We start from the raw sequence: 26377 nt of genomic DNA on the forward strand, positions 1-26377 counted from the left end.
ACAAGTTCCACTGGACAGGACAGAGGGACAGCCCTGCCAGGAATACTGTTGTCAAGAACTCTAAGGGCGAAAATGACCAACAGGACCTGGCCATGCACATTAGCTCCTGCGGTGCCAGGTGCTGGGATCCAGGTTCAGACTCAGAAGGTTGGAAGGGCTACACCTAGGGGTGGACACTCAGCAAATCACCCCGTGCCCTGGCCCCAGTCCTGGGTGAGTCCGGAGGGCCTCATCCCCTAGTGTAGGCTCTCAGGGCCAGTCCCACAGGGCTGGTAGAAGCCAGGCCTAGGAACGAAACCGGAAGAGGCACTTGGACCCTGGTTCCCAGAGTGGGAGAAAGGGGTGGGCACCCGGGCAGAGGGAGCCCTGGGGATTGGCAGCGGCAGTGGGCAGGGCGGGAGGGACGGGGGAGGAGTCAACTTGTACGTGTGAAAAACTCTGGCGGGGGCCGGGCTCTTCCCTTCCTCTTCCTCCTCCCCCTCCCTCCTCTTCCCCACCTTCCTCCACCCCTTCCCTTCCCCTCCCCTTCTCCCTCCTCCTCCTCCTCTTCTAGCTCAGGTTGCAGCTTCTCTGGGGAGCCGCTCACCTTTCCGGAGCTGGGGAAGCCGCCCCGAGCCCGGGCAGGGACCCCAGCAGGGCGCAGGGCACGACGCCCAGACCCGCCGCACCCCGGCCGTCGCGGGCTGGAGCTGGCGCGCCGCGGACCCCAGGACACGCGCGGTGAGTCCCGCGGGCGGCGCGCTGTGTCCGGCCGGCTGAGCGGGCGGCGTGCCGGGGGAGGAAGGGGAGGTCGGAGGAGGGGGCACCGCGGCGCCGGGTGAACGAAGCAAAGGTAAGCGGAGCGGCTCTTAAAGGCGCCGTTCTGCTTTTGCCCTGGGGAGAGAGGTTGGAGGGAAATACCGGAGCGACATTGGAGAGGTCCGAGATCACGAGGCGAGTGGACAAGACTGTTAGGGGGTGGGCGATGCCCTGCAAAGGCCAGTCCCCGGTTCCAGGTGCTTAGGAGGGAGGACTGTTTTGCCTTCTCAGATCCTCCGCCCACCCCACCCCACCCCCCCACTCCCGGGAGTCTCCGCCGGTACTCACTTTGGCCCCCAGGCTCCTAGGAAGCAAAGTTTTCCACCCCATCGGGAACCAGGCGCTTTCTCAGTTCCCTTCCTTGTGGGAAGGGCAAGCGTCAGGAGTCTCCGGTAACGGGAGAATCCGCCAGTGTGGGACCATATCCCGCCTTGAAGGCCTTGCTGGGCTCCGGTGAACTTTCCAGAGAGGCAGGCTGTGGCTGGGTGGGAGGCCAGGGCCCTGGAGTGAAGGTGGAAGGACAGGACACGTGAAGCCCTGCAGGTTCCAGCGCTGAGGGGTGTGTGGAGGGCTGAGTGGGGGCCTCTGGGGTTTACTGCGCCTCTTCTCTCCCTGCCCACCCGGGAGCCCAAAGGGGCAGTACCACCTCCCCACCTAAAAGCAGCGGGCAAAGGGTTAACGCAGCGGTGGGAAAGGGTGGGTGGCCTGTTGGGAGATGTGGCTTGAGGATTCTTCTGTCTCAGGGGAGATGATCAGGAATCAGAAATCTGAGGTCCGCCTTGCTGGAGGCCTCTGTTCTCTCCCTGTTAGGGGTGGGGGGTTTCTGGAGCTGTCTGCAGGCCTTGTGGTGGGAGTCCGGTTGTTGAGACAGTAACTGATCTTCTGTGCTTGGGGTCAACACCCTGCTAGGTACCAGTGACCTCTTTCTCATTCTCTCTGAGCCCCTTCCCGACAGCAAGGGTGGGAGAGTTGGGGCTGTGAGGAGTGGGGGTCAGCTTCCCAGAGCCTCAGCCCCACCCCCAGCCCAGCCCTCAGCAGTTCCCCAACTGTGTCCTGGGCCCTGTGACTCACTGACACCACCAGCCTGCCCCTCCTGTGTCAGCGCCCGGTGAGATTCGGCATGTTCGTGTGACGTTTTCCACTGGGCATGGGCACACAGCACATTCCCGGACACTGGACTGAGGGAATAGAATCCTCGAGGACGAGGATGCCTGGAATGTCTGGCTGACAGAAATGTCCTCAGAGATCCCCTACCTTTCCTCTGCCTTGGCCAGGGGGCTGGGACCACCTCGCTTAGGGTTGGGGGAAGGTGAAGATGGTCCCAGGCAACACTGGCTCCTGGGTTTGGGTCTGCATCTTGAAGGTGTTCTGGAGAGAGGGTCACCTTGCTACAGCAGAGCTACTGTCTCGGGTTACCCTGCCCCAGTCAACCTCCTGTGCAGCTGATGAGCCTGTGAGGCTGACCTCCCCCCAGCCCTGCAACCTCATTGCCCACTGGGACTCTCCCCGCTGGCTGCCCACGCCCCACCAGGAGCCTTCATTCTTCCCAAACTTACTGGGGTTTCCGGAGCCAGAGTAGACTTCAGTAAGTTGCATCTGATTTCTGAATGCCTCAGTGGCTACCATTTTTTGATTTTATTTTTGACCGGGCATTTATTATTGATTGGGTGCCAAGTAGTGTGCCACACAGCTTTATGAAGTAGGTATTATCATCTTCATTTTATGGTGAGGAAACAAAGACTCTGAGATACCAACCTTCCCGAAATCCACAAAGGTGGGATCCAGCCCACTTCATCTGACCTCAAGCCCCCGGCTCTTAGTTCCTGCCCCGTCAAGGGAGATGCCAGCCTACTCTGGAGTTGTCTGATTCTATAGCAGTCCTTGGAGAAGCAAGGATGGGGCTGGTGCTGTGAGTAAGGAGGCTCCCCCTTATCCTGTGCCAGGCAGAACCCAGCTTCTCCATGGATCGCAGGAGAGAGGGTACCTGGTCTGAGGAGCAAGTGGGTTTTTGGTCTAAGATCTCATGGGACTGGTCGAGCTGCCTGCCTTGGAAGCCTTCCCATCGGGCCTTGAGGAGATGAAGCTGCCTTTATGGCTGCATTTGTTTTCTCGACAGACCCAGACTGTCCTCTGCCAAGCTGGCCTTCCTGTGCCCACGCAGACAAGCCCCATACTGTAGGAAGAGCCTCGCTTGGCTTCTCCCAGCTCCTACTCCAGCTGTGCCTCTACTTTCTGGGCTCACCCTGTTTTGAACTTTTGTCCAGCATCTCCATCCATCCCTCCGTGGATTTCTTCTTTCCTTCCCTGAGTTTGAGGCCTAAAGGAGAGGGCCAGCCCAGCTCCTGCAAGTATCAATACCAGCTGTGTGACTTCTCTCTCCCCAGCAAACTCTTGAGCTTCTCCCAGCCTCAGTTTCCTCATCTGTGAAATGGGGATCATAATAAGGAGGTTTGTTGCGTGAATTAAATGAAGTAATGCATTGGCACACGGCAAATGCTAAATAACCGGTAGCTGTATTTGTTATTTGGAAGGGAATTCCTAGTTATCACACTGTGCCTGGCTTTCAGTAGAGACGGAGGCAGGTTTTCTTAATCCCATCAGGCCGGGCCCTTAGAGAGTATCTTTCCTGTTCCTCCAGGTTGGGGAAGAGGGCTCTGTGTAAGAGAATGGCGGGTGGGGTGGGATACCAATTGGATGAGAACCTGCCAGGAGAGGACCAGGAGTCTGTGCTGTGGGACTGTACCTTACCCTCTATCCCAGTTTCTAGGATGAGTGAGGTAGGCACTGGGACCTGGAAACCCAACAGCTCCCTTCTCTGAGGGCCTCTGGCAGGGCCTCCTTTCCCTGGGGTAAGAAGACCCTCCCCCAGTACTTAATTAATTGCAGTCCCTGTTCTGCTCTGTTGTCCAGGAGGGAGTGGCTGGCCTGGATCCAGACTCACCTGATTAGCTTCACCCTGTTGGGTGTGAGTCACATTCCTCTTCCCCCGTCCACCCTGGACCCTTCGCCCTCCTGGCATTAGCTGCTGAGTAGGCATTTTCCCATCTCCAGGGGGTGGGAGCAAACCGAGGTCTTGTCCTGGTCCCCACAGCGCATGTGTGCGCACACACGGAACCCAGCTCTGAGGCTGGACTCCTGGCAGCTCAGGCAGAGGGTCTGGGACCCAGGATCATGACAGAGCCAGTGGCTGGGCCTGGCAGGAGCTGGCCAGTGGCGCAGCAGCAGATCAGGAAGAGGGAAAGCTGTAGGCGCATCTCAGCCAGACCTCCTGTCTGAAGGAGAGCGCATCTGTTCCTGAAATCTCCACGGTTCTGTCTGCAGAGGAGGAGCAATGAGGAGGCGGGTGTGAGAATTGCCTTTGAACTGAAAAGGGTCTTGAGGCTTCCTGACAGCATGAATTACCCTGGTGAGACAGGACACCCTGGTCTTGGAGACATTGGCCCAAACTTTTGAAGGGACAGTGGTGAGACCCACTTTCTTGGAACTCTGGATAATGGTTTTACCCTGTGCTCCCACCCCACCCTTCAAACATTAAATAAAGTCTTCCCTGGAAATAGAGGGATCAGTATAGACAGCATGACCCGACAATGGCCAGCTGGTGCGTTCATCAAGGTTTTTTTTTTTGTTTTTTTTTTTTGCGGTACGCAGGCCTCTCACCGCTGTGGCCTCTCCCGTTGCGGAGCACAGGCTCCGGACGCGCAGGCTCAGCGGCCATGGCTCACGGGCCCAGCCGCTCCGCGGCACGCGGGATCCTCCCAGACCGGGGCGCGAACCCATGTCCCCTGCATCGGCAGGCGGACTCTCAACTACTGCGCCACCAGGGAAGCCCCTCATTCATCATTTTTGTGTGTGGAGTGTGTGTCTCCTGCTCACCGTGGGTGGGGGCAGTGTATGGACTCCAGGGTCAGTGCAGATCCTGCCGCTGTCGCTCAGTAAGTGGTTGCCTTAGGTGGAGGAACTTGCTCACCCAAGTTTCAGTTTCCTCATTTAGAAAATGGAGAGAGTAATAGTATTACCTCATATGGTTGTGAGATTCCAATGAGATAATGCCCACGATATTCCTTGAGTTTTGCCCTGCCTGGCGCCATTATCCAGGGTGGCGGCGGATGGATTTAGTGGCCACATTTGGCAGCTCCCAGGACCCTGGCCTCTCCTTGATCCCTGTAGAAACCAGGGCTCAGGCCCTCAGTTGGGCAGGAAACTCTGTTCTTAAAGCATTTCTTCCCTCCCTTACCCTGAGCGCCCTCTCCATTTTATCATTATTGTGGGAAGCTCTGGCAAAGTTCCAGAATGATTTTTGTCCTCACACCTTGCTCCCCTAAAGGAGCCTCCCCTTTCCTGCCTTTGGGGATCCCCTCAGGAACTGGGGCTCCTTCTCTCCTCTGGCCCTAGCCACCCAGCAAAGGAGATTCTTGCTGGGTGACCAGGCCCAGGAGGGGACGTGTCTGTCCTTCCCCACATCCTGGCAGGATCCAGTGCCTGGAAGCAGGTAGGTGGTAGGTCCTGCACTGGAGGGCATCACACTCGTGACATCAGCGGTGCTGGGTCTCTAGACCCCCTCTGCTAGCAGGGCATAGGCTGAGGCCAGGAAAGGGGGCCCTGAGCCCCTCCCTGTTCCTGGCACGGAGCCCAGCTGGCAGCACCCCTTGCCACGGCTGGGCTGGGTGCCACATTCTGGGCTGACGCCAGACCTGCCTGGCTCCTTCCCTGTGCAAGGCAGCCCTCCAGTGGGCTGCTGATTTCCCTGATAATGGTGCCCGGTGCGGAGAATGCCGTCTCCGGCCAGGTCCTTGCCATCCTTTCCAACCCTGGGGGAGCAGAAAGGGCATGGAACTCAAAGTCACGAGCCCTCAGTTCTAGTCTCGGCTCTGCCCCATCAACCCAGTGGCCTTGGGCAGCTCGCTCCCCTTTCTGAGTCTTCCGTTCTTCACCCGAAAAACAAGGACACAGACTAGGGGATTTCTAGAGCTCCGTCCAGGATGGCTGGTTTGTGGTTCCAGCTTTTGCCAATCCTGCTGGCAAGGTGAGCTGTGCTCGGAGACCCCAGGAGGGACTCTGCCTCTGATCCCCCAAACTCTGCAGCACAGGGCCTTCCCCCAGCTGAGGCCAGGGCAGCTGGTCCTTGCCACAGCTTCAGTGGATGAGAAAGGCCTGGAAGACCTCCTCCTTGTCAGATAAGAGGAAAATAAGTACTTCCCAAAGGAGTGGGTGCCGGATTCAAACGCCATCCAGGCACTGATGCCCAAGGGCAAGGCTTGGCGAACCGTGGCTCTTGGCCAAATCCAGCCTATATTACTCGACCCGTGAGCTAAGAATGATTTTTATAGTTTTAAGTAGTTGGGAAAAATTCAAAAGTTGAAAGTAATATTTTGTGACACTTGAAAATTACATAAAATGTGAAGTTTCGTGTCCACAGTGAAGGTTTACTGGAACACAGCCACACATTCATGTACATCTTGTCTGTGGGTCCCTTATGGGGATAGAGCTGTGTAATGGCAGAGACCATATGGCCACAAAGCCTAAAATACTGACAGTCTGGCCTTTTACAGAAAAGTTTGCCGACCCTGCTCAAGAAAACCATAGTTCTCCCAAGGTTTGCACTAAATAGTTCTGGAATCTACCTAAAAATACCTTTTTTCATTTAAAAAGAAGCGTTACTTCTTCTTTTTTTTTTTTTTTTTTGTGGTATGCGGGCCTCTCACTGCTGTGGCCTCTCCCATTGTGGAGCACAGGCTCCGGACGCGCAGGCTCAGTGGCCATGGCTCACGGGCCCAGCCGTTCCGTGGCATGCGGGATCCTCCCAGACCGGGGCACGAACCCGCATCCCCTGCATTGGCAGGCGGGCTCCCAACCACTGCGCCACCAGGGAAGCCCCGTTACTTCTTCTTTTAACATTAGCAGTGAATGTTCATTATGGAAATATTAGAAGATGCAGATAAGCAAAAAGAAGGTATTAAAATCACCCATAATTCTGCCACCCTATTATATAACCACTGTTAGCATTTAACTTAGATCCTTCTGGAATATATATATGTGTGTATGTGGGGGCGGTATATATACACACACACACATATATATATTTATATCCTTCTGGATTATATACAGTGTATTTACATATATTTATATAGTGCGCATGTATGACACATGTATATCTAGCACACATACAGCTTTTATAAGTTGTACACAAATGCCCTTTTCATTTAAATACACATCTCAGGGCTTCCCTGGTGGTGCAGTGGTTGAGAGTCCGCCTGCCGATGCAGGGGACGCGGGTTCGTGCCCCGGTCCGGGAAGATCCTGCATGCCGCGGAGCGGCTGGGCCCGTGAGCCATGGCCGCTGAGCCTGCGCGTCTGGAGCCTGTGCTCCCCAACGGGAGAGGCCACAACAGTGAGAGGCCCGCGTACCACAAAAACAAAACAAAAACAAAACAATAAATACACATCTCAAACTATCTGCTGTCTCGGGGACTGTCCTAGGCCCAGTGGGGTAATTCTAGGATCTCAGACCCTAGGGGAAGATCTAGACCGAAATGCCCAGCAGGCAGTTGGGCCTGTGTGTGTGAGGCTCAGGGGCTTGGTGGGGCCAGAGCTGTGGATCTGGGAGTCATCAGCACATGGGTGGTGGTTTCCACCGCAGGAGAGCGTGAGGTCACCAGGATGAGTGTAGATGGGGAGGAACAAAGGGCCAAAGAGGGAACTCTCAGGAACACTGACATTCAGGGACAGGTAGAGGAAGTAAGTCCACCAGAGAAGGGAGGGAGAAAGAAGCAGGAGAACCAGAAGGCTGGGGGAGGGGAAGACAAGCCAAGGGCCTGGGACAGTGCCTGGTTGAGTGGATACTTGTGAAGTGAGAGAGGGTCTAGGAGAAACCAGCGCCACCCCCGAGCTCTGGGCGGTGGGTGCTGCTGATGGGACGTTTAAAGAACAGGTGAGCAACTGCAGGATGTTCAGAGGCATCCCAGAGGGGGCCTTGGAGACAGAGAGGAGCAGGGAGGTGGTCCAGGCCGAGGTGGCCACCTGGGCCCAGCCTGGTGAGAGGGCAGCCATGCTGAGTGTGAGGAAGCCCGCTTGCCCTAAAGGATGGAGAATGTTGGCCAGGGTCCTTCAGAATGTGGGCCTGGCGTTGTTGGGCCAAACTGGTGGCGGTGGAGGCCTGGGAGTGCAGTATAAATAGAAATGTGGTCTGGAGGTGCTGGGAAACCCTCCCCTCCTGCCCTCCCTGTCATGTGACTGAGCAGTCCCCCGGGATGCCAGAGCTTGAAGGCCCCTGCCGTTCTGTTGCTAAAGTTGGGCATGGCGAGAAAACCAAAGAGATGTTAACAACGATCCCATGACAGGTTCTTCAGTCTGGACAAGGGAAGGCTGAAGGAGAGGTGACCTGGACGCTCTTTACTTCTCCCCCTACTGATTGTATAGAGGATGGCGGGCATCAGCATCTGTCCTTAAGCAAACAGAGAGGAAACGGTTGTGAGCTGCTTCCATTGGGATTTAGGAAGAAAGACCTAAGAAGAGGTTCCAGACTCTGGAATTTTAAAAACACTGGGCAGTAGGTGAGGGACCTTCCTTGAGGGTCTTTCATGGATGCTGCTAAGAGGAGTGGAAAAGGGTCTTCTCTGTCTGGGAGGTGAGGCAGGCCTGGTCTGGAAGCAGACATGGGAGACAGAGATCTTGCCTGCGCTGGCTCCTTGCTCCAGCCTCTGGTCTGGGATGTTATGCACGGCCAGGACCAGAGCTGACAGAAGGGCACCTTGTCCCATCATATAACTTAGAAATCCAGAGCCTCCACAAAGATTACAGGCCAGCCTTAGCTGGGTCTCCAGAAAAGGCTAAAAAGAAAATACCAGAAGATGATATATGTGGCTTCATTCCTTGAGCCTCAGGAAGCCAAAAAGAACGGAGTATCAGCGGGGCTGATGTGGGGCCCACACCAATGGGGCAGGGGGCTCAGGAGGGGTCATCTGTAGGGGTCGAGGCCAAGGTCTGAGCCTGGGTAGTGCACCTGACCTGTGAGGCCCTGGAAATCTGCCCCTAGGGGATGGGAGCCCATGAGGAGGGCCCCAAGGTCTGCCAAGCCCCTCTCCACAAGCCCTGGAGGCCCCAGCTCGGTGCGTGTTCAGTTGGTACCTCTCTTTAGGATCGTTTCCATCCCCTGTCCATCCCTCACTGTGCTGTGGCACCTGCCAACCCTGAGACCTCCACAGACCTCACTGGGGGAGTTGCTGCTGGGCAGGAAGCTGCCCCCTCTGCCCCAGCCCACGCTCCCCCCACTACCATGGGGAAGAGTTGGCTGGAGGAGGAGGGCTAGGCTACAGATGAGGCTTGGAGTCCAGTGGGCAACTGACAGTCTCCTGGCAGCCCTCTTACCTCCAAACAGCTCCCAGAACCAGGAATTTTCAGCTTTTATAGATTTGCTCACTGATCATTTGAGGGTTTGCTTGGTGCCAGGCCCCATGTCAGGCACATGGGGGTGTAATGATGAGTCAGACCCAGTTTTTGCCCTTAACAAGCCCGCAGGCAAACTAGGGAAACAGACAAGCAAGCATTTACAGTACAGGGAGCCAAGGGTGCTACTTGGGGACGTCCAGAATGCCGTGGGAGCACAGATGAGGGGCCCCCACCTGGCTGGGCCAGCAGGGTTTCAGGCTCGAGAGGACATGAGTGGCATCGTAGAAGGCGTCCAGGAAGAGGTCATGCCTGACTGGAGCCTTGAAGATGGGAACACTTTGCTGGCTTTCCCCTTGTCCCTGGCCCACAGGTCCCTGGGTTCCAGTTCCCACTGAGAGCCAGGAGAACCGAGGAGGAAAGATGTCCCAGAGAGTCCAGGGCTGGTTGACGGACCCCCGGGCTTGCTCTAGTGTGCCCAGAAAGAGGGCAGGACCAGGCCATCCCGGTGGGCTCAAGTCCCACCTGCTGAGAGTGGGGCTGGCCTGACAAGGAGAAGATAAACATAGAAACAGGTCCCTGGCCTGCCTGAGAGTGGAAGGGTCTGCAGACAGACAGACAGAGTGTTCTGGAGGTTCAAGGTGCCAGAAGGTCTTTGTCTTCAATGGCCCTAATGTTTAAATGTCTGTAGAGGAAAGAGGCTTGAACGAGTCATTACAGTGCACTGGCTGCGGTCTAATTCAGCCATGTGTTCATTCGTTCCACAAACACTGGCTGAGCACCTGGTAGGTTCCTTCCACCGTGAGGCGCTGGGGAAGCAGAGCTGCCTGAGACCATGCTCTTGCCATGAAGACATCACCATCTAGTTACGAATGTGCACAGGCCGCTCTGGAAGCATCTCATCTTACCTCGAGGGAGGAGGGGTGGCCGCGTGTGGCTTCCCAGGGGAAGCAACACTTGAGTTGAGCTTGGCAGTGGTTTTTACCTAGGGAAAAACGAGGAAGGGCATCCCATGCCGAGTGAAGGTTCATGTGGGCCGTGAGTGTGGTTTACCCTGAGAACGCCAAGTACATTTCATAAAGCTGGACCCCCCAGGGAGGGGTGAGATCTGAGACAAGGAGGAGACAGGGGTCAAAACACAGGAGGCCTAGTCTTCTGGCCACTGGAGTTTGGACTTTTTCCTGAGGGTGGTGTTAATATTGAAGGATTTAAAATAGGGAAGTGACATCATCAGAAGGCAACTGAGAAAGTTAGGTCTCGCAGCCAGTGGCAATTGGATAGGAGATTAGGCATTATCCCCATTTAGCAGAAAAGGAAACTAAGGCATGGGTGTCTTCCCAGGTCATAGTGCTAGTAGGTGGGAGAGCTGGGACTTCTGCCATGACTCCACACTGCAGAGGATTTTGGAGAGCAGGGCTGGGCAGCACGTGGCCCTCACTGCGGGACTTTTGCATCAGGTAGGACGCCGTGGAGGCTAGTGGTGCATTTGTCCAGGGCAGGGGCCACCCTGAGCCCCAGACGCTTCGCCTCCTCACCGGCTTCTCGCAGGTTAGTCCTGCCTGCTCCTGGAAGGCCTTCCCCGCCTGCTTCCCGCATTCCAACAGGGGCTGTGAGAATCTTCTCTGAGCTCTGTCCCTGTGTCCAGAGCATCTGTTCGCTGGCAGAGTGACCACAGGCCTGTCTGTCCCCTTGATTCTGACCACTCAGAAGGCCCCAGGCTGACAGCCTCTCTCATCCAGGCAAGAGCTCGCGGAATGAGGTGAGTGATGAGGGCTCCAGGGCTTCTGCTTCTGCTTCTGCCACTGCCTCTCAGCTCCAGCCAGTCATGTGGTGACTGGCTTCTCCTGAGGTTTGTCGCAAACTAGGGAAACTAAAGCCTCAAGCTGTGCAAAGCAGGGTCAGCTAGAAGATGAAGGAAGAGATGGTATCTGCCGGCTCCCTGCAGGCACACTTCTCCTGCAAGGAGGGAGTGGCTCTGAAGTCTCAGCTCATGACGTCTGCAGACTTGGTCAGCTGTGGCCTCTAGTTGTTTTGAAACCTGCCCAAAGGCCCAGAGTGGCTGAGTGGCTGAGGTGGGGGCAGGAAATGGGCAGCAGAGAATGTCATAAGGATCCTAGCTGGTGGTCAGCCTTTGGGACCAAGGGTCAGACCCTCTAGGCTTCAGAAAGTGGGCAGTTGGAAGTTACATCCTTCCTCCCCTGTCCCTGAACTCACAGAGACTGAGCGCTAAAAGAAAAGAAAGCACAGCCAAAAGAGGGACTTGGAAAAGTATCTGACATGTGCCTGGAATGCAGTAGGTGCTCCGTGTGCTGGTGACACAGCCAGCCGGGCCTGCTGTGTGTGGCCAGCATTAGGCACTGGAATCAAAGCACCCCTGGTGAGGGAGGCACGAGGAAAGGCCTCACTGTGGTCCCGTGGATGACGCACTTGCATGGAGTGTGCCCATCAGATGGGCTCCCTGCAGTCCTAGGGGCTCTGGGAAGCTTCTGAAGACCCAGGACCTGAACTGCATGCTGTGTTGGGGAGTGGGGAGAGCAGAGCCCGAGAGGAACGGGGGGGCAGGTCTTGAAGGACCTTGGGTTGCAGGCTTGTGAATGGGACTTTATTCAGGAGGAAGGCAAAGGGGCTTCTCATAAGGGTTCCCTGAGGAATCTCAGAGCCTGGCTCCCTGGAGGTTAGGAGGTGAAGCTGCCCTCCTCCCTCTGCACCAGTCTGCAGCCAAACTTCTGTGAGAGGGAGGCTGGGGGCCAGCTTCCCTGGATGCTCTGTCAATCTCCTTTTCTGCCTCCGTGGTCTCCCGGTCTGGGTCGCCCAGGTGTCCCAGCCTAGAGGCAGGTGTTAGTTCTGGGGCCCGGCAGAGGTCGTCCAGGGGGTGGGGAGCGGCAGGCCACCTCTGCACTACCTGGATGATGGGCCCGTGGGCCGGCCTGGCCTGCCCCGTGGATAAGAGCAATCAGCTAGGAGGCCCAGGTCCCCTGCCCGGCGTGGCCCTGCCGAGTTGCATCAATAATTGGGGGGACCCCTCCTACCTGGCCTTTCCGTCTCCATCTGGTGGCTCAGGCCTGCTGATTGCCAACCATGTTCCCTGTTCCCTGGTCCTCTTGCATCCCAAGGCTTCAAAGTGCCTTATGGGCTCTAAGAACGTCTGTGAGGGATGTGTTTGGTGAGCTTTATATGGGCCTCTTTTCTGGTACATTTTTACATCTGTGCAGGAAGTCGAGAGAAAAAGAAAAGGAGAAAAGAGAGCTAACATTTTCTGGGTGTCTTCCTTGTGTCAGCTCGCTCAGCATCCCCACTCAGACATCCACTGGACATGAAACACATGCCTAAAACCCAGACCTCCAGTCCTAGCATCCCTCATCCCCACTATGGCCACCCATCCTTCCAGTTGCTCAGGCCAAACCCTTCAGAGTCCTGCTTGACTCCTTTCTCACACACCATATACAATCTGTCCGCAAATCCCTCTGGCTCCACTTTCAAAATATACCCAGAATCCAGCCACTTCTCCCCACCTCCACTGCTCTACGCTTCCCCCAGCCATCACCTCCTGACCGAGCTCCCTGCTGCAGCCAGAGGGAGCCAATTAAAACCTAAATGGGATCAAATCACTCATCCCCGCAAACCCTCCCAAATCCCGAGGGGCCCCAACATGATCAGCTCTCTTCTCCAGCCACACTGCTGTTCCCAGACCGTACCAAACTCACTTCTGCCTCAGGACCTTTGCACCTACCGTTCCCTTGCTGACATGCTTCCCCCAGATTCTGTATGACTAGCTCCCTCCCCGGTGCCTACTCAGAATTTTTCCCAGAAGATGTCACCTTCTCAGGGAAGACTTCCTGAACACCCTATTTAAAACTGCAACATCCCACCTCTCACACCCCATCCCTCTTTCCTGTTTTATTTTTCTCTGTTGCGCTTGTCACCATCTAACATACCATATATTTTATTTACTTATTTTCTTTGTTGCCTCTCCCCACCCCTTTTAGAGTGTCAGGATTAATGAGGGCAGGATTAATGTCTGTTTTGTTCACAAGTGGATTCTCAGGGTCAACAACAGTGCCTGACACATAGTAGATGTTCAATAAATAATTGTTGAATGAAAAGCTACGAGCGATGGTGTCACTGAATCGCCGTCATCAGCCTGCTAGTGGTGGCACGGGATTGGAAGCTGGGGTTGTCTGACTTTAATTCAGGGTGGCGGTGGAGGAGACCTGGAAGGTAGAAAACCGCGCTTACAGCCTAGGCCGCAGGGAGGGGCAGGGTGGGAGAGTTCCAGTTAGGAGAAGAAAGGAGCAATGTGGTCACTTGAGTCTGTGTACTTGGCGACAGTTAGGAAATTGCTGCATGATTTTGAGCAAGTCAGTTCCCCTCTGGGAGCCGCGTTGTCCTCCACAGGCGAGGCAGGGAGGATTAGAATGGTGGCTCTGTGAGTGCCCGTTCCTGCTAACACTCCAGGAGTCCAGCCCTTTCTTGCAGGGCGCACGGTGGCCTCGGGGCAAGTGTCAGTTTCCTCTCGGTCTGGCTCCTCCTTCCTCCTGAGCTACCTGCTTCTCTGGCACCAGCAGGAATTGCTGGGCTGGCTGGTGTGTGCCCAGGAGGAGGTGATGGGAGGTAGGCCGAGAACTCTATGGACTCACCTGGGCAGGAGGGAAGGCCTGGTTGGGGGTCTGCCTGCCCACCCCTGCAGCTCCTGAGGGGGACTTCTCCTTCAGCATCCCCCCATCCCACCCGGCCAGGCCAGCGTCCTTGGGCGCCCGTCTCCCTCTTCCCCTGGCACCAGTTGCACGGGGACAGCCCCAGATGGCTCCCTGGCCCTGGGGACAAAGGCCACACTGTGCCCAGCCCTGGGCTGGCTTCAGGCCGGGTCACACTGAGCCCTTCTGTCCCCAGATGGGGGTGAGGGGCAGACGGCACGAAGGTAACAGGCCTTTTTCCTGTCACCCTTCCCCCCTGACCCTCAAATCTGAGGAACTGACTCTCCCAAGAAAGAAGTCACAGAGGCATCTTGTGTCCTGAGGTAGGGAACAACACACCATTCACTGCCCAGCCTGCCCTGTCACACCCGGACCCTGCCGGGTTCAAGGCCCCGATTGTCCCCGTCCGAGAGCAGCGTCCACTCTCTGCGTGGTCACCACCCTTGCCGCCTGCTCCCCTGCCACCATCAGGAAGCCCATCCCTACATCTGACCGCCATTGCTCCTGCTACAGTGACAGCCACTTCCTCTCGGTCTCTTCTCAGGCCGGGTGCAGAGCAGCTGGTTCCCATCGTCCGCGTTGCTTGGTCCCCCATTCCCGCTCAAGTGAGCCGTCCCCAGTTTCACCGTCCACATGCTTGCTGGTCCCACTGGTGTCTCCTTGCTGCTAAGAAGGAGGGCAGGTGCAGTTCAGGCTGCTTCTCCTTTGTCTTGTAGAGATTGGGGGCCTCCCTCCCAGAAGGCTTTTGATGAGCTCCCCTCTCCCTCCCCTACAGGCAAATGCAAGGGCGTGAGATATATGGCCGCTACTGGTGGATTCCTGAGCCGCAAACCCTATGTGCCATCCCATAAATCCCAGATGGCTTTGTGGGGAGGCCTGTGTTTAGAAGAGGGCGTGACTGGCCCCTCTTGGCAGAGTCCAGACCTCAGGGAGCCAAGTGCCCAGTCGCCCCACCCCCTAGGATGCACATGACTGAGCTTGGGGCATCGGTTTGTGCAGGGCAGACATTGTCTCCCCTTCTGGTGGGTCTTCTGCTCCACTCAGCATTCCTCCACCTTCCTGTGCCTCCGCAGCTTCGAGGATTCCTCATCTCAGCACATGAGTGCAATCTGGAAACCTGGGCAGATTACCATCCCTTACCTAGACCTCAGATGCTTCCCAACCATGGCTCTAGTGTTCCGATCACTGGGCGTGGGTTTTTTTTTTTCATTTGTGTGTTTGGTTTTGGCCACCCCATGCAACTTGTGGGATGGGGGATGATTTTTAAAAATGCATTTTCCCAGGCATCATCCTCAGAGCCTCAGTTCTGGAATCTGAGGGCGAAGCCCAGGAATCTGAATGCTTCCCAGTACTCCCTGCTGATGCTCGTGTTCAGCCAACTTGTAAGCAGTTCATCTGGACAATGGGGACATCTCCACTCCTGTCGTGTGGGAAATATCAGCAGGCAGGGCGTGTCGAGGCCCTCCTGTCACTGGAGCCTACACGCTGCCACTGTCATGAAGCCCCCCTTATGCCCCCCCATCCCCGGCTGGCTGCACACAAGAGTGAGGTGGGTGGCAGCCTGTGGGAGCTTCCTGTCCATGAGAATCCTGCAGACGACAGGCCCGGACATCGCACAGAGCCAGGAGGAGTGGCTGAGGTTGGCTGGCAGGAATGAGCTTGGAGATGGAGAAGTAAGAAAGTTCCAGGCTGGTGGGCTTTGCAAGGAAGCTGGAAGAAGAAGACCTTTCAGCTACCTTCTCATCAAAGGAGGCCTCACAGCCCCCAGGTTCCTTGAGAAGAGGGACCAGGCTTGACTCACCACTAACCCCAGTGCCTAGTGTAATGCTTGGTACTTCATTTGTTGAGCCGGACGGAGGGAGACTTCACGGCCCACTGACAGAGACAGGCTCGGCTGGCAGTGCAGACCCAACGCCTGTACTCTGAGGGGTGCCGGCCTGAGGAAGGAGTGCCTGGCCATACCCAGTCTCTGGGCTCAGAGGAGCTGGAGGGCCACAACTTAGCTGCATTTGGGGGTAGCCAGGGAAAGGACCCTTTCCAGGCTGGCTGAGTACAGAAGGATGTGATCCTTAAGCAAAGTAAACATGCTACTGACCCATAATCCCTTAAACCAGGATTCAGGAGGGGCCTGGTCGCCTTGGCAACTGGTTACTGGCCGGTGACAGTGCTGAGAGCATCCTCTGGAAATGGGCTATGCTTGGTGCAGGGTGGCCCCCTCCCATCACAGGGCTAGCCCTGATGGCTTCACGGCAGGCGTGGGTGGGGGCCCTCGTGAGGCCTCTTGATCCCAGCCCCACTGTAGCTGAGGGAGAAGGAGGCAGAGTAGAAATGAGGGGGTGGCCACACTGGGAGCTTATGAAACCATGGAGGGGAGGGGAGGGGAAGGGGGGAAAGGGAAGGGAAAGCGTGACAGCCCCACTCTGAGTTTTCAGGGCAGAACAGAGAAGGGAGGGTCTATGGGAAGAAGCAGTTGCACAAGTCTCATTGGGAGGCCAGCGGGTGTCCCCTCACTCGGGGCAAGAGGAGCCGCAGGGAGGGAACCTCTTCTCGCTGGGGAGGGGGCCCTGGGGTGAGCAGAGCAGCCCACCCCTCTCCTGCATCATGTTCTCTGCAGTAGGCACCCTGCCTGCTGCGGTTCTGGTGTGGGAGGGGCCAGCAGTGTTCAGCCTCTCCTCCCTGGGGGCCCTGTCTGTTTCCGGTAAATTTCTGTCTTTCCCTTGAGACATTCAACTGCTCCTGACCTCCCGTATTTCAGCAGGAGGGAATGGGGCTGGGCCAGCTCATTTCTACTCTGCCTCCTTCTCCCTCAGCTACAGTGGGGCTGGGATCAAGAGGCCTCAGCTTGTCCCTTTCCTCTCTTTTCCTGTCTCCTGGGGACCCAGGACAAGCCAGAGAGGGACTCCCAGGTGTCAATATTAGGATGAAATGGGGTTGGGACCAGACTGCGTTACAAGGGTGTAGGCTAAGCTATGTTCAGCTTATGGGCATCAATCAGTAAGGCTTACTGGCTGTTGACATGTTCAGCCTCTTCCGTGCAAGTTGGTAAAGAGCTGCTGGCCCTAGGGCCACCCGGTTCTGGTGTCTTCCCTGCCACCCCTGGCCTCCTTCCAGAACTCTCTAGACCTCCAGCAGCTGAAAGGTTACCATCTGGCCCTGGGGAGGCCTTCAGGATCCTGTTGGCACATCCAGCTGCTGTTATGAGCAGTACTTTGCTGTGCTTCTTATTCCCTGTGAATATCTCCCCAGGGACAGGGAATCCTGGGGGGATGAGATTCCCAAGGAGGAAGAGGGTTAGGAAGCTGCAACCCTGGCCCCTGAGTGCGGGGTGACAGAGCTTGATGGGAAGCTGGTGTCGACATTGCCGTGTTCTCACCTGCTCTTCTCACGTCTGTCCCAGGACCCTGCGGCCTGCTGCCTGCTGATCATGAACAAAATGAAGAACTTTAAGCGCCGCTTCTCCCTGTCAGTGCCCCGCACCGAGACCATCGAGGAGTCCTTGGTCGAGTTCACAGAGCAGTTCAACCAGCTCCACAGCCGGCACAATGAGGGTGAGGGATCTGGGGCCCTTCCCCCACCCCTCCCCACCCGGCATCCCCCCCGCCCCTCCCCACCCTCCCTGACACACCGTGACACACAGCACGGCTGGCCTTGCTCGGGGAAGGGCAGAGTGAAGTCTCCTCCCCACCCCCATGCCGGGGCAGAGGCAGGGAGGGTGGCTGATGTCTCTCCCTCTCAGGCCTGCAGCTCCATCCTCTGGGCAGAGACCCCCAGCCAGAGTCCAGCACCTTCTCCCCCGCAGACAGAGGGGAGGACCCCGGGCAGCTGTCCCCTGGCATGCAGTACCGGCGGCAGAACCAGCGCCGCTTCTCCATGGAGGTGAGGGGCTCCAGGCTCTACGACACATCCACAGATGTATGCCCAGGAAGGTGGTTGCCTTGGAGCCAGACTTCATGGGTTCAAATCCCGGCTCTGCCATTGATTAGCTCTGTGACCTTGAGCAGGCTACGCAACCTCTGTGTACCACAGTCTCCTTGTGTTAAAATGGTCATCGAGAAGATTAAATGAGAATATATGCCACGTGCTCTGAACATTCCTGGTACATAGCAAGGGTGAGACAATTTGACTGTTGGTCTTATGACCCACATACATGTGCCCAAGTGTATGAAAAATGTGCTTACAGAATCGCAGTGTCTGCAGGAATCTCATTCTACAGATGGTGACTCTGGTCCAGAGAGGGGAAGGCACCTCCTAAGGTCACACAGCAACCCCTGGATGTTCATATATGTCTCAGCACATCTTTGAAGCCTCACAGCCCATGGTTCAGTCCTGCTGGGGTTGTTCACAGGGAAAGCCAGGCCCAGGGCCAGAGGCGAGGGTCCCACAGCCCTGGCTACCCTGGAGCAAACACTGGCGCCCCTGTCTCATCCTGGCCACTGCAGGACATCAGTAAGAGGCTCTCTCTGCCCATGGACATCCGTCTGCCCCAGGAATTCCTCCAGAAGCTGCAGCTGGAGAGCCCAGACCTGCCCAAACCGCTCACCCGAATGTCCCGCCGTGCCTCCCTGGTGAGTCCCAAGAGGGTCAGAGGTCGCCTGGGTGGAACACCCTCTCCCCTGCAAGACATCAGTCCTGGTTTTGCCTGTCCCGGCTGAGGCCTGCAGCAGTTTCTGGGGAGGTTTCTGGGCCTCTGGCGCCACCTTCTGGCCGAGAGGATTCCCACAGCGGGTCCTCTTGGTCAACCTCCATTCCCTAGTTGAGTCCCACCAGTGCTGGAGCTGAGCTCCAAGCCCCCTCTGGGTTCCAGAGTCTTCACTGGCGTGAGGTCAATAAACCAGCTGGCCTGTGTTTCCAAGTCTTGGCTGCCTATCAGATTTGCCTGGGAGTATCTTACAAAACACAGATTCTGGTCCCCAGTCCAGATACCTACAGAATCAAACTCTGGGTGGTGGGGCCCAGGAGTCCGTATTGTTAAGGGTTGGGTACTACTGAGCTGGAGCAAGTGTGCTGACGAGAGAGGCGGGTTCTGAACTGGACCCCCAAGGTACAGTGGAGAAAAAGGCACAGTTCCTGCCCTTGAGGGGCTTCTGAGCAGGATGGAGACAGACAGGTGATAAAGGCCTGTGGCGATCCCAGGACTACAACCCTGGGCTCTGCACCCATCACTGCCACGGGAGAAAGAAACTCACACTTCCAAGGCCTCCCTCCTTTATCACAGGGACAGAGAGAAGTGGAGAGGGAGGATTTGGGGCTGCCCTCACCCTGCTAGCCTCAGACCCCCTGGGGGTCTCATTCCCTTTCCACCTGGAGGCTGGGGGTGAGGAGGTGTACTCTATGTGGGACTGCTGGGACCTTCAAGCTCACAGGACCTTATGTCTCTCCCTCTCAGTCAGATATCGGCTTTGGGAAACTGGAAACATACGTGAAACTGGACAAACTGGGGGAGGTAAGAGGCTGGGTTGGGTTTTCTCCAGGCCGCCGGGCGGGATGGCTAGGAGGAGGAACAGGGTCTTCCCCAGCCTTCCCCAGTCTGTGGTCCCACTACCCCTCTCCCACAGATTTTGCCATGCAGTCTGGCCCAGCCTTTGGCAGGTGTTAAGGTGGGCCCAGGTCCTGGAGGAGGGCATGAGGATGGGGTGGCTGATGGGCTCTGGGGCAGAATCCAGTCTTTTTTTTCCTGCTAATATTTCTTGTCTGGGATCAAATCCCAACTCCTCCATTTACCAGCTCTGTGGCCTGGTGTGAGCTATGTGACCTCCCTCTGTGCCCTTGGTTTCTTCCTCTGTCAGATGGAGATCCTAATTGTTCTACCTCGTAGGGTGTTGTGAGGCCCGAGTAGGTCACTGTAAGCTTTTGCGCCGTGTAATTATTAGCTATTTCCGTAAACACTGTGCTGGGCTTTGTGTTCCAGGCGGGGGGGTGGGCCGTGGTTTACAGAGAGGAGGAGGATGTGGCCCTTTCCTTCCAGGAACCCAGAGGAGACCTACACGTAAACATCAACAGAACATAAGGAAGAACAAAACTGGTGTTATAATAGAGGGACACCTTGCCTGCTGGGGGCTTATAGGAAAGACAGTTCCTTCTGAGCAGGAAGGAGTTAGGGACAGCTTCACAGAGAAGTGGGCTTTGGAAGAAACAGAATTTCAGTGAAGGGGTGGGGGGGGGGGGTAGGGAAGGGCGGTCCTGCCAAAGTCACGGCCCAAGCAGAGGCACAAAGAGGAAGACGTTGGACAGAGGAGAGCGGGGCCTGAATGTGGCTGGGCTGCTGGGGTTCTTGTTCCCAGGGAACCTATGCCACGGTCTTCAAAGGGCGCAGCAAACTGACAGAGAACCTTGTGGCCCTGAAGGAGATCCGGCTGGAACATGAAGAAGGCGCGCCCTGCACTGCCATCCGAGAGGGTACAGCATCCTAGGGCCCTGTAGTCTTGGGGCTCCTGGGAGGAGGGGTTCCTGGCCTGAGCCCTGGTGGCAGCCTGGGGGCCAAGAGCCATTGCTGGAATGGGGACTCCTGAGGCTGGTCCCAGGAGGAGAGGGTATGAGGGGCATAGAGGGGCATGTGGGGCCTAAGGGACACAGGCAGGCCTGTCTCCCCATAGTGTCTTTGCTGAGGAACCTGAAACATGCCAATATTGTGACCCTGCATGACCTCATCCACACGGAGCGCTCCCTCACTCTGGTGTTTGAGTACCTGGTGAGTTGGGGTAGGGGTGTGGGGGGGAGAGGGTGGGGGTGGCCCAGGCCTTGTTCTGGAATCAGGTTCTCAGATGCTCCCATTCAGGAATGGCCCAAGGGCCCAGGCTTAGGGGCAGCTCGGAGCCAGGGACCTGTCCCACTCCTCGGCTTGGGCCCTGCCCAGGGAAGGGCGCCTGGCCAGGCGTCAGGTCAGGGCGAGGGCTGAGCCAGGCCTGTGTTCCAGGACAGTGACCTGAAGCAGTATCTGGACCACTGTGGAAACCTCATGAGCATGCACAACGTCAAGGTGAGAGCCTCCATGGCATGGACCTTCCCGCTCTCACGCTGAGCATCAGGTTCCCTCTCTGTCAGACGGGAGCGTGAGTTACCTGCCAGGATGAAGAGAGGCTTCGGGGAAATTCAGAGGGATGAATGAGCTCTTCTGTGTGCGTAGGACCCCACACAGGCAGGCTGCCTGGCCCAGTGTGGCATCTCTCAGCTCCCCGGCTGGGGTACTCTCTCCTCCCCCGCCCTCCTGCCTCCTCTGTACACCTGGTGCCCTGCCCTCTGGATGGCATTCCCTGGGGTGGTTGGGGCCCAGGATGTGGCTTCCACGCGGGCAGGAGAACCAGGTAGCTCTCCAAGTACCTCACCTCCACCCAGTCTTGTCCCCATCCCCGTCCCAGCCACGGGGAAGAGGCGCAGGGTTCCTCCCTTCCCCCCTCCCCTCCATGGGACGTGCTCCCACCTTGCACTGCTTCCTTGCTTTTCCCTCCCCCAGATTTTCATGTTCCAGCTGCTCCGGGGCCTTGCCTACTGCCACCGACGCAAGATCCTGCACCGGGACCTGAAACCCCAGAACCTGCTCATCAACGAGAGAGGGGAGCTGAAGCTGGCCGACTTCGGTGAGGGCCAGAGCCCACGGGGCTGGGGCGGGGTAGTGGAGGAAGCTGACACAGTCTCCTCAGGATGTGGGCACTGTCGGGGGTGGGGGGGCGGTTCAGTGACGGGTCTGTCCCTAGGACTGGCCCGGGCCAAGTCAGTGCCCACGAAGACCTACTCCAATGAGGTGGTGACCCTGTGGTACAGGCCCCCCGACGTGCTGCTGGGGTCCACGGAGTACTCCACCCCCATCGATATGTGGTAAGCAAGCGCTGTGGGACTGGGCGTGGGGTTGGGGGCGTGGGGCAGGGGCTTCCGCACCTGCGACTCGCTTTTGCTGCCCCAAAGGCCTCTGCGAAGGACTGTCTAATCTCTTTTGAATAAAAGCCATGTGGCATCCTGCTGAACTGGATGTTAAAGAATTGAGGGCTTCCCTGGTGGTCCAGTGGTTAAGACTCTGTGCTTCCAATGCAGGGGATGCGGGTTCGATCCCTGGTGGGCAGACTAAGACCCCACATGCGACATTGCGTGGCCGAAAAATAAAGAGAAGCAAGTTTAGGGGGAAAATAAATAAAAGATGCATTTAAACAAAAAATAAAGTTAAGTCAGAGCTACATTGGGGTTTCCCTGGCTCTAAATAGACCCTCCTAGGCTGTGCTTCTGAAATATTCGCCCAGGGGTACATAGGGGGTTACCAGAGGGCACAGGAGGGCGCCCACAGTAAATATGATGAATCTTACCCAAGCATCAGTTCTACTGAAAAATTTAGAAGGGATACTTTTTTCCTTAAAATTAACACACATATGATTCAGTGTAGAAGGAAAAGATTGCCGAACTTTAAAGGTAAAACACAGTTTTCTGATGCATGGCTGCTGTGCCCTACACCAGGGGTTTCCTTGGAGAGTGGATTTGTGGACTTCTCTCTTCCAGAGGGGCACATGATGGGAAGTTGGAGACAACACTGCTTGAAGAGCTGCCTCATGGGTGCTGGCTATGCAGACCCAAATCCTACAGAGTGAAAGGGGAGAGATCAAAGCGTCCTAGAGCCCTGAGAAGCCCCCAGAGGGAGGCTGTAGTGGGTGGCTGTGCTGTGCTAGGAGCCTCTGCAGCTCTGGGCCACCCACCCCGGTGCCATGACCCATTTGAGTCACCGTGGCAGGGCATCGTGGTGGAGCAGCGCTAGGAAGCGCGGGTGCAAGGAGGTCCAGCCTAACGCCGCCCCTGCCCATTGCTCCCTGCAGGGGCGTGGGCTGCATCCATTACGAGATGGCCACAGGGAGGCCCCTCTTCCCCGGCTCCACGGTTAAGGAGGAGCTGCACCTCATCTTCCGACTCCTCGGTCAGTGTCCTGCCGCTCCTCCCTCTCACCACTAGGGGGAGCCGGAACTCTGTCCAGCCCGGGCGCATATCCGGACTGGGAAGAGCAGCTCCCACCGGATCTCTACAGGGCGGGGGGGCCCCCGGTGGACTCAGTCATTCTATGACCCCACCTCCTACCTTGCACCCCTCCAAGTCGCTCTCGGTCCTGGCCTCTCACCCCTCGCCCCCCCTTCTCATCTCCCCAGGGACCCCCACGGAAGAGACGTGGCCTGGTGTGATGGCCCTGTCCGAGTTCCGAGCGTACAACTTCCCCCAGTACCTGCCCCAGCCGCTCATCAGTCATGCTCCCAGGTAGCCCTTCCTCCCCACTCCTCCTCTCTGCCTGTGGGCCTGGCTGTCCCTCCCGGAGGTGGCTGTGAGCCCCACCCGTCCCACCCCACCCCCATAGACCAGACTTGTGCCAGCTCCTTCCTCCCACAGGTTGGACACTGATGGCATCAACCTCCTGACCGGCCTCCTCCTGGTGAGTGTGCTCCCACGCCGACCAGGGCCAGGCAGTCAGCGAGCTGAAGCCCCAAGATCCCAGCCCAGCCCTCCGTCCCACCTGCGTGCTGGCGTTGCCCACGTACCCTCCACCCGCTGGGCCCAAGGGGAGTGCTGGCTTCCACAGACTTAAGAGTGGGTGCACTCCCAACTCAAACCCCAATTCAGACCCTAGCTGTGTAGCTGTGGGCAAGTTACAGAGCTTTTCTGTGCCTCAGTTTCCTCAACTGCAAAGTAGAATGAGTCATTCACATTTTGTAAGATGGTCTTGAGGATACATTGAGGTTGTGGAATGCACTTAAATGGTGCCTATCTTGAATAAGCACACGATAAAGGGTAGTTGTTAGCACTACATGTTAATATTACTATTAAAGTTGTGATCTTAGATGCTTCAGCATCTGTATTTCCATCCCAAGAGGAGGTCATTCTCTGAAAGCCCCCCTTCTGGTTTTCTCCTGGTGGCTGGAGATGTGAGACCCTGAGTTCTGAGACTGCCTTGGCTTGAGTGGGCAGCTGACCCCAGGGGCTTCTCAGGTTAGACTCTGGCCCTTCCCTTCTTCATCATATAACTTAGCATGGGACTAGCATTGCCCAGAGGGGTCCTTGCAGTCCCCCACCCTCTGCTTTTCAGTACGAGTCCAAGAGTCGCGTGTCAGCAGAGGCGGCCCTGAGGCACCCCTACTTCCGGTCTCTGGGGGAGCGTGTGCACCAGCTCGAAGACAGTGAGTGTGTAGGGGAGGTTGGGGGAAGGGGTCAGGGCCACCCCAGAACCAGAGAAAGGGAGCAGCTGGTGTGAGTGGAGGAGCCGGAACGAAGAGGCCAGAGGCCCTGGGTCTAGCTGAGCAGCCTGGCTGCCCCTCCTTGGGTTTTCGTTTGCAACGAGGGGAGGAAACCCTGTGGATCCAAGGTGCTGCCCGAAAGGCCCAGTTAGGTGCTCCTGGGCCAGTCCTAACTAAGGGGGTGCTTGATGGGTGTGGGGGCCTTAGGCTGCAGGAGCAGGGCCAGCTCTACTCAGCTCTCTCCTGGCCTTTTCCCTCTCTCACCCCAGCTGCTTCCATCTTCTCCCTGAAGGAGATCCAGCTCCAGAAGGACCCAGGCTACCGGGGCCTGGCCTTTCAGCAGCCAGGTAGGGGCTCATGCCTCCCCCACCTCCTCCTCTTATTAGAGGAGGCCAGGACAGGCGGCTCCACCCTCTTGAGGAACAGAGATAGGGCCCAGCAGCCCCTCCTGCCGTGGGAATCAGCGTGGCCTCCCTGACATTGGCCTGTCTTCCGGGGGCCCATGGGGAGCAGGGAAGGGACTGGTTTCCCTATCTCCTTGCCAGGCTTCCTCCTCCTGCGTTTCCCTCCTCAACCCCCACCCTAGACAGAATGCTGTCTCTGACAGTAGCCCTGAGGAAGGTGCACGTTTTTCCTGGTTCATTCTCTCTGCAAATTCTGAGCTCCTGGCCTCCATCCTGGGAGAACTATACTTTGTTTCTAGACTAGCTGATGGCCTCAGACATGATAAGTGCTTTCTATACAGTATCTCATTTAATCCTAAAATACCCCTTGAAATTGGTACTATTAGTTAATGCTCCCCATTTCACAGGCAGTGAGACTGAGGCTCTGGGAGGCTAAGGTGCAATTTCACATAGCTAGTAAGTAGCAGGGATGGGATTTTAACCCAGGGCTGACCAGCTCCCAAGCACATGCTCTTGATGGTTCTATCAGAGTAGCTCTGGAGGATGCCCGTCCCTCCTGATCTCAGGTGACCTTCGGCCCAGCCTTCTCCCTGCAGTCGCACATCTTTCCTTCCATTCTCCAGGGCGAGGGAAGAGCCGGCGGCAGAGCATCTTCTGAGCTGTGCCCACCCTCCTGTGGCCCAAGGGACGAGAGGTCACACTGAGCACAATTGCGGCAGGATGGGGCCCGTGTGGCCTCGGAGGACTGAGGAGTGAGGGCTAACGGCCGGTCCAGAAGACCTCTCGGCAGCCCTGCTGGCCACGGCTGTTTCCTCTCCCTTCTTCCCACATGCCTCCCCAGTGGCCTTGGCCTGGACACCAACCCCTCCATCACCTTCCCTGGGGCTGGGCATGAGCTGCATCCCTGGAAGGAGGTGAGGGGACAGGGAGCGATCTCAGACACTTTCCCACCCTAAAGTGCTCAGACACCAGCATGGAACCCACATGGACAGAAGAATCTAGAGGCCGGGCAGAGTGCTATGCCTTGAACATGGGCACCACCATGCCTCCCCACCCGGGCTACCTGCCTGCCTCACCAGTTTGGTCGAGTCCCTTTCAGGCCCTTGGAGCCCACACGTCTTTCCCCTTTTCCCCCCCTTGAGAGCAGGAAGCAACATGGCACATTGTCTGGGACTCTGGAATCCTGGGTGCCAACATGTGTGCCAAAGCCCACCCCCACCTGAGGGGCGGGTGTCCCCAGAGCAACAGAGGGAGTTGTAGCCCCACCCCCTCTTCTCATCATCCCCCACTTGCTCCCATTCCCCACTCCTCGTCAGAGGCCCCGTATGCTGCTGGACGCCCAGTTGAGTCCAGTGGTGGCCTGGTCCTGCCAGCTGCACTCCTGCCAGCTCAGCCGGGCCTGCCCGCCTCCCCAGTCCGAATGGGATTGCCTTAAATCGGCAGGTGGTAGAGCACGCACTGCCCTTGGAGCTCTGACCCAAGCTGCTACCTCCCCACCCTTTCCCGAGAGTGGTTCCCGCTTATCATTCCTGAGCGCTGGTAAGCCAGCCCCGGGCCAGGGTCCCGAGGACGGTCCCCAGATATGCAGGGTCACCCTGACGCTGCCGCCAGCTCCCTGGGGCTGGCACAGCCTCCCTCGTCCCCTCCTTCCCGGCCCCCGTGGCTCTGTCCTTGCTCCACCCTATCTGGGTACCAGCCTCCCCATGCCTCTGGCCTCCCCAGAGGGCGGTCACCAGAGAAAGGATCAGCACCGCAGTCTGAGGTACAGGAAGGTGGGACAGGACGGGATAGGCTTTGATCCCGAGCCCTGAGCCCCAGGCCCCAGGGGACTGGGAGTGTTAGGGCCGTGGCCCCGCGAGAAGGCCCCGCCCCCACCCCTGTGGAGCACACCTGTCCTGTTCCCAAA

At 57.2% G+C, this 26377-nt stretch overlaps 1 protein-coding gene across 2 annotated transcripts; it reads left to right on the plus strand.

Moving 5' to 3' along the window:
* Window positions 1-472: 472 nt before the first annotated feature.
* CDK18 (cyclin dependent kinase 18) lies at window positions 473-26377 on the plus strand. 2 transcript variants are annotated; one of them, XM_004282445.4, is made up of 16 exons: window positions 473-720; window positions 17272-17422; window positions 17611-17750; window positions 18314-18439; window positions 19261-19317; window positions 20156-20270; window positions 20468-20562; window positions 20788-20850; window positions 21325-21448; window positions 21566-21686; window positions 22667-22764; window positions 22991-23096; window positions 23226-23268; window positions 23920-24010; window positions 24337-24414; window positions 25095-26377. In XM_004282445.4, the coding sequence occupies exons 2-16, from the start codon at window positions 17299-17301 to the stop codon at window positions 25127-25129; spliced, it is 1416 nt and encodes a 471-aa protein (XP_004282493.1). In that variant the 5' UTR covers window positions 473-720; window positions 17272-17298; the 3' UTR covers window positions 25130-26377. The 2 variants fall into 2 exon arrangements, with proteins under 2 accessions (XP_004282493.1, XP_049563466.1); XM_049707509.1 differs by lacking the exons at window positions 473-720; window positions 17611-17750 and having other exon boundaries at window positions 17287-17422.

This window comes from Orcinus orca, chromosome 1 (genome assembly GCF_937001465.1).
Source record: "Orcinus orca chromosome 1, mOrcOrc1.1, whole genome shotgun sequence".
NCBI classification, from domain to species: Eukaryota; Metazoa; Chordata; class Mammalia; order Artiodactyla; family Delphinidae; genus Orcinus; species Orcinus orca.

Bases quoted from the DNA above. Each gene is read 5' to 3' on its own strand.
- CDK18 (XM_004282445.4), top strand. From the start codon at position 17,299: ATGAACAAAATGAAGAACTTTAAGCGCCGCTTCTCCCTGTCAGTGCCC. The intron at 21,687-22,666 runs GTAAGCAAGCGC...TGCTCCCTGCAG, and splicing joins TCCACCCCCATCGATATGTG to GGGCGTGGGCTGCATCCATT. The intron at 22,765-22,990 runs GTCAGTGTCCTG...TCATCTCCCCAG, and splicing joins CCTCATCTTCCGACTCCTCG to GGACCCCCACGGAAGAGACG.